General features: G+C 48.4%; 1 protein-coding gene across 1 annotated transcript; it reads right to left on the bottom strand.

The window, feature by feature from the left end:
- Positions 1–4,484: 4,484 nt before the first annotated feature.
- LOC123075413 (1-aminocyclopropane-1-carboxylate oxidase homolog 1-like) lies at positions 4,485–5,768 on the bottom strand. Its single transcript, XM_044498022.1, has one exon. It carries the CDS (start codon positions 5,766–5,768, stop codon positions 4,710–4,712), a length of 1,059 nt encoding a protein of 352 aa, XP_044353957.1. The 3' UTR covers positions 4,485–4,709.
- Positions 5,769–7,603: the final 1,835 nt, after the last annotated feature.

Here is a 7,603-nt window from a genome sequence, read left to right as displayed (position 1 = left end):
AGGGTGAAACTCAAGAAAGACATGATTGTCAATAGCAGTGTGATGGACTGAAAGGAGACTTTTTGAATCACTAGGGACATGCAATTTTTTTCTAAGATGGATATTCCGATGAGGGGTTTTAACAATTGAGTGACCAACGTGACTAATTTTCATACCTTCTCCACTTGCCGTGTGGATGTGATCTTTGCCACGGTATTTCTCGCGTATGGTCACCTTCTCCAGCTCACTGGTGATGTGGTTCGTGGCGCCGCTGTCGATGTACCAGTTGGTGTCGATGCCGTAGGAGCCATCAGCAGCTCCGGCCACCTTCTCATCCTGAGATGAGTCATCTTCATCTTCCTCGAAGCGATACCAGCAGTCCTTTGCCGAGTGACCCGGCTTGCCATAGATTTGGCACCTGATCGTGTCAGGACGCGATCTGTTGGTGGAGCTGCTGTTGCGCCGGCCTCAATTGTTGGAGGACGAAGGCCGGCCGCCGCGCATGTTGTTGTTGGCGCCGCTGCTGTTGCCGCTGCTGGCGCCCCTGCCCTTGCCGTTCCGTGGTGGCCCACGGTAATGAGAGCCCCCGCCTCGGCCGCGGGTGGCAATGTTGGCAGATGACTTGAATCCGCCGCCCATGCCTTGGAAAAGAGCCACCCTCTGATCAAAGTTGCTCATCTGCCCGAACAACTCGTCGAGGGTGACCGGAGTGGTCCTGGCGTCGAGAGCAGACACCAGCGGCTGGTACTCCATGTCAAGCGTGTTGAGGATATAAGAGATGAGCTCATCATCCTGCAACGGCTTGCCAGCCGCGGCGAGCTCGTCGGCGAGTCCCCGCATATGTGCGTAGAAGGTAGCCACCGACTGCATCCCCTTTTGCGCGTTGGTGAGGGCAGCACGGATGTTGTTGATGCGGGACAGCGACGTCAACGAGAACATGCTCGCCAACGCCGTCCAGAGCTGTCGTGCATGCGCGATGGAGGTCACCTGCACTAGCATTTCTTTTCATAGGTTATTCAGAAGATACCCAGGTGCCTGCTGGTCCTCTCGGAACCAGCGGCATGGAGAGGATTGGGGATGGTTTCCTCCTTTCCATCCTTGTCCTTGCTGAGGACGAACTCGGCCATCGATGGTTATCTCCATCACCTGAACGTTGTCACGTAGACATGAGGAGGTGCAACATATTTCATTCAACGGTACATACAGTGTGATATGTACGTTTCTTATCTTTCCACTGGGTTTTTGGAAGGAGTTCTCGATCACTTATATCCTCTTTTTTTCTGTAGGATTTTCGAAGGAGCAAATTTCAAGATGATGGTTCCACATAATTGAAGCAAATATTAGTGGACTGTTTGGATTGAATGAACATAAGTTTAATTAAGATAATCTTTGCTTATAAAAAAAACTATGTATGGTTTTTCTCCACAGAAGTCGCATCGCTATCTGACAGACGCGTTCGTCTACTTGCTTCGCCTATAACAATCACCGTTGTGCGAGGTGCCCTTACATGCCGCCAAAGGGGACACCAAGAGAGCCTCATGCCACCAATCCACGAAGCGAACCTCCGCGGGCGGAATACTTGCGGTGGAGTAGATCCATGACATGATTTCGTGCCAGGTAATCCGTGATTACAGACAACCTACCAGGATGTGCTCCATCATCTCCGTCATGTGGTCGCAGAGGACACAGCAAGGCTGATGTTGCAGCCCTCTTCGGGCAAGTCTGTCCGCTGTCCAACAGCGGTCTTGGCAGACAATCCCAAGGAAGAACTTGACCCTTGGCGGGGCCCAGGATTTCTAGACAAGCTTCCACGATGCCCACTCCTCTGATCCCAGGAACATAGCTCGATAGCAAGAGGCGGACATGTAAACACCATCGGCCGTCCATTGCTAGAGAAACCTGTCCGGGGTGGTGTCGAGCTGCACCCCATGGACCTGTCTCCACAACTGGATCTACTGCCATAATGCGAGGTCGCCAAAAGCTCTCGCATGTCGGAAATCCAACGTTTGTCCGGGAGGGCTTCACAGACTGTCCGCCGCTTCTGAATGTGCCCGGAGACAAGCTTTGGGAGCTCCGGCGCAATCTCAAAAATGGGCTTCCCATCCAGCCATCTGTCCACCCAGAAAAGTGTAGAGGTTTCACTACCAAGTACCATCTTGGTACATGCAGCTAACACACTCCTCTCATCTCTACTGAACTACATGTCTAAGCCATGAAATCGGCGGTCACAGTCAGTGTCCATGCGTCACAACCATCGGATCCAGAGACTAATGACCATCCTCGCGAGATCAGGGATGGCAAGTATTCCAAGTTCGAAAGGGCGACACACTTTCTGCTAGTGGACATGGCAATGGCCTCCATTGTTCCCGCCTAGAGGAATCCCCAAAGGAACCTCTCCACCGGCTTTAGGGTCATCTTAGAGACACCCAGCACGAGAGGGATGGCCACCAGGACCGATTTAACCAGGGTTAGCCGTCCGTCCATGGCCATCATCCCACCATCCAAGTTGGTAGCCGGTCTGCGATCTTCTCCACGATTGCCGGAAGAGACTCAATAGATAGCTGATGCGTGGACAAGAGGATGACCAAGTACTTGATCGGGAATTGTGCCAACTGGCATTCCATCACCGATACTGCTTCTGGGGCAATCTCGTCAGAAAACCCGATGGGGGACACCGAGCAATTGGCAAAGTTCGTGTGACCGAAGGAAGCAAGCAACTCCTGAACCGTGAGTAGCTCCGACCTATCCGAATGGCAGAACAGGACGACATCGTCCATGTAGAGCGAAAGTCCCGCAACAAGGTCACTCTGCGCCAACCAGCAGAGAACCCGCTCCTCCTCTAGCCTTCGCCATGAGACGGTTCAGGCTCTCGATCACCAGGTCCAACAACGCAAGAGTGGGTCTCCTTGTTGGAGGCCTTTTCGGTGCCAAGTTAGGGGGGGGGGCAGGAACCCCATTCAGCAGGACGCGTGTGCTCGCCGTGAGCATGAATATCACTACCCACTCCCCAAAGCACGACCTGGATCTCGCTTTACGTACCACCTCCATGACAAGTGCTCGCGAGATTGAATCAAAGGCTTGAGTTATGTCTAGCTTCAACATCCCCCGTGTCTCCTTAAACCTGTGAAGATACCGGGCTGTCTGTTGAACCATCATGAATTTATGATGGATGCAACGTTTTTTTCATAAACACGCCCAATCATGGTGCCAAGCGTGTGGCTAAAAGTCTTCGCTACTGGGCGCCCCTATATCTCGCATTACGCGAGACGAGCGGGAATACTCCCGTTGAGCGCTACATATCGGGCCGACCCATTGTAGCGAATATTTTCAGAAAATTGGTGCTAGCAGGGAATCGATCCTGGGTCGACTAGTTAGTCCAAAGAGTTTCTAGCCACTGCAACACACCAGATTTGTTGTACTCTATGGAGAGCACGACCTACTAGAAGAGCAATGAGCCGGGTTTTACCATGTTTATTTTTTTCCTGTTTTACATTATTTTTGTTTTTTTTTCTTTTTCTTCACTTTTGCAGTCTAATTCAACATGCTTCTTCTGTGTCTTTTTTTACTCGGTTTTCTCATGCTTTTCCCAAAATAATTTCGGTTAACAAACGCAGAAAATGTTGAATAAGCATTAAAAATGGTGAACGAGTATTGAAAATTTGTTGAATAAGTACTTAAAATGTTGAACAAGTATTTTTAAATTTTTGAATAAGTATTTGAAAATGGTGTACAAGTATTAAAAATGTGGAACAAGTATTTTAAAAAATGTTGAATAGGTATTAAAAACTGTTGAACGAGTGTTTAATAAATGTTGGATAAGTACTAAAAATGTTGAATAAGTATTAAAATGTTGAATAAGTACTAAAATGTTGAACGTCTGCAAAATATTGAATAAGTATTTAAAAATTTAGACTAAGCATTCGGACAATGTTGGGCGTGTATACAAAAAAGTGTTGATCACTTACTATTTTTTTTTACATATACGAAAATGTGGAGTGAAAATGAAAACAAACATAAGAAAAAAAGAAAAAGAACAAAGAAGGAACGTTACAATGTTGAACGTGTACACAAAAAAGTGTTGATCACTTTTCCTTCCCTTTTTATTTACAGTGAGCGAAATAGGCCGGTCCAGTAACGACCAAGACCGCCAAAATCTAGATGCGAGAGTTTCGGTGGAATCATTGAAAGCGATAAATAGTATCGGCGTTCGCTACCAGCTTGGCAAAGACGTGGATGAGACTAATGGGCCGGTAATCCTTCAACCCAGCTGCATCCGCCCACTCACGGAATACAACGTACAAAAGAGAAATATGCCTTCCGACATTTTATATATTGTAATAATAAATGTAATACTCCTACAATACTCCCTCAGTTTCTAAATATAAGTCTTTTTAGAAATTTCGGTACGAACTACGTATAAATGTATATAGACATATTTTAGAATGTAGATTCACTCATTTTGCTCGGTATGTAGTTCATATTTATTATCTCTAAAAATACTTATATTAAGGAACGGAGGGAGTATATTATTCAGTTAAAGCATTCGGAAGAGAAATATACAATTTATTACAACAAGTTTATTATAATGGATTTGCTAAAAATCAGTGGCACAAAGTAGCAAAGTTGCTGGACCAAGAAGAGAAATCACATACACCGTTTAGAGTTTAGACACTCGATCCCTTATTCCAAAAAGAAAAGAAACCCTGACGATGATGAGATGAGAATGAGATTCAGATGGTGAAATGCTGGAGTGCGGAGGTGCCGTTGAGAGCCTTAGTCCTGTTCCTGTAGTAGCGGAACATGTCGTCCACCGTGGTGCTCCTGTACCGCGCGACGGCGCCGTCACCGGTGACGATGGGCGCGAGCACCCTGGCGGACGACGGGTTTGGCGCGATGAAGCAGGCAACCGACACCCTGGAGTCCACGCTGTTAGCCACCACACGGTGTTCCACGCTCTTGAATCTGTTGTTGGACATGAGCTGCAGGTAGTCGCCGACGTTGACCACCAGCGCCCCCGGCACGGCCGGCACGTCCACCCACTTGTCGTCATCGACGAGCACTTGGAGGCCGCCGACGGTGTCCTGGAGGAGCACGGTGAGGAGGCTGGCGTCGGAGTGCCTGCTGGTGCCCAGCGTGAGGTGTGGCTCCGGGCACGCCGGGTAATAGTGGCCGCCGATGTTCACCCGGTCCAGGCACATGGTCTCCTCCTCCAGGTAGCTTGGATCCAGACCCAGCGCCTCCGACAGCAGCTCGAATAGCGCACGGCCTACCCGCTGCACCTGCCGAGCGTACTCCGGCGCGACGGCCCTGCAGGCCTCCGGGATCTCCTCTGACGCCGGCAGTGGCATCTGGAGGAACATGGTGTCGCGCCAGCTGGCTGCCGGCGACTGGAACAGGTAGAAGTTGGAATTGAACTGGACTCTTCGGCGGTGGTCCCGGCTGTAGTACGCGCGCTTCGTCTCCACGGGAGACTCGTGGAAGCGGCGCACCGAGGCGAGCATCTCGGCGAGAAGGTCGTCCGGCACGTCGTGGTTCACCACCTGGAAGAAGCCCACCGCCTGCGCGGCCGCCTTCACTTGGGCAACCAGCGCGACTCGCGAGTCAGACGCCAGGTCGATGACCGGTATGGTCAAGTGGTGGAGCTCGGCATCCGCTGCAGGGAGGCATTCGGGCGGGTGGTGGAAGATGGATGGGACGGCGGTGACCCCAGCATCGACAAGGCCTTTGACGCCGGCCTTGGTGTCGTCGAAGGCCGTGAGTGCTAGGAGGCGCTCATGGTCGGAAGCCATGGATTGATTAGCTAGCCTAGGTGTGTTGACAGTATATATATACATATTTCCCCAAGAACCAAACCGACCAGCTCATCAATGGGAATAACTTCTCAATAGTGTTCATATGAGTAATGCTACATCTATAAAGGTTTACTTCAAGATTTTACGTACAAATCGATGTGGAGGTCCACCCCTCTTAAAATCATGGGGGAGAGAGAAAATTAGTTTGGAAGGTTAAGTAAACCTTTATAAGTCTTTGTAGGTGTTGCATTATTGGTGTTGATATACTGCTCGGGCAATGCTAGACTTATGTAAGGTATCTACGAAGGTTTACGTACAAGCCAACGTGGACGATTATGATTGGTGTTTAGGAGAGGGAGAGGCCAACCCCCCTGAAAATCAGGGGCGGCATGTTCAGATTTGTTTGAGAGGTTTCATACTGCTCGGAGAAAAAAGCTGCACATACGAATAGGTGTAGCATAACCTATGTAATTACCTTAAACACTAATCAAACCGCCCCCTGATTTCTAGGGTGGGCCCATGTAGGTGTAGCGTTACTCCTGCTCGGATGCCCGTGCAAGGTTTGCCTAGATCTACATCAATCTCACGAAAGGTTAGGAAAAATATTTACTAGCATTGAACATCGAGTCGCCTCTCAGATTAGGCCCTGCCATGGTTGCAAGCAACCTTGGGTTTTCATGCATGTTGGTCGGCATCCGCGTGTCGTCGTCGAGCTGGGCCACACCGGAGGTCCGGCTCCACAGCTACACGCTAGGGATGGAGGACTGAGGGGGCTTCCTCCGTGGGACGCCGCCATGGACCTCCTCCTCGACCATGCAGCGGCAGCAGAGGAGCACCTTCCTTCGTTCGCTTCTACTCCATTGAGCTCCGACCTCAGCGTTGCTGGCATGGAACGCGTCAACATCCGTGCGGGACTCGGAGATGGGAGAGGATGCCGGTAGAAAGCAGGCATGATTTTCAATTTCAGTTTTAGAAAAAAAATTTGGCAGTAACCAAAATCACCGAAATTCGGAGAATTTTAGTGATTTCAGTTGGCATTTCGGTCAAAGGGCTGAAAATATTCACTTGAATTCAATTAAATATTTGGAATTTTAAAAACATATTTGAATTCATGTGTATTACAGAACTTGTTAAAATATTTTGGCCGAAAGGTAAATATTTCAATGTCTACTGAAATTCGTTGAATTTCATCAAAATCTCACTGAAAGTAAAAACCATGGAAGCAGGAGCAGCTCGACGGCAGGAAGCAGAAGTTCGCTGATTCCTAGATATACTCAGATCGTTGCTCCACGTCCTTCTCCCTCTATTCATGTTCAAGTCTTTCGATTGTCTGGGGCTGACCGAGGGAGATCAAAATGGTAGATGGTGGCATGAGGCTGTATGCCTGCAGCGCATGTTTCAGTTAGTGATGGTTAATCAAGATCTATGTTCATGTAGAGAAATTGATCTTTACCATGCCGTACCAGTCCATCTATTAAGTTGTTGTACCACTCCAAGCCCTTCTTATTGATTTCTCCTCTTCCATCTACATGGTATCAGCATGACGTTGAATACCATGAATTTTTAGTGTTGCACTACTGTACTTGAAAATGTGATTTCTCATCAATTTTTCAGCATGCATTAGAAAGTTCAAAGTTTATATCCTCGAATAAATTTCTTCGTGAGTAAGTGGGGCTCCTGGTTCATCTACTTTGTAGTTATGACCTTCACGTGTCTCTCTATTTTAGATTATTGACTAATCATAGTGACAATTAGTTATTTTGATACATCCCTTGCAGTGAAGAAGCAGAGTAGCAGAGAAAAGCTTCAAGTCACTTCAGATTATATGGAAG

The sequence above is a fragment of the Triticum aestivum genome, chromosome 3D (assembly GCF_018294505.1).
Source record: "Triticum aestivum cultivar Chinese Spring chromosome 3D, IWGSC CS RefSeq v2.1, whole genome shotgun sequence".
Classification (NCBI taxonomy): Eukaryota; Viridiplantae; Streptophyta; class Magnoliopsida; order Poales; family Poaceae; genus Triticum; species Triticum aestivum.
The sequence above is the reverse complement of the archived record's forward strand: the minus strand, read 5'-3'. Positions and strand labels throughout refer to the sequence as shown.

Bases quoted from the DNA above. Each gene is read 5' to 3' on its own strand.
- LOC123075413 (XM_044498022.1), bottom strand. From the start codon at position 5,768: ATGGCTTCCGACCATGAGCGCCTCCTAGCACTCACGGCCTTCGACGAC.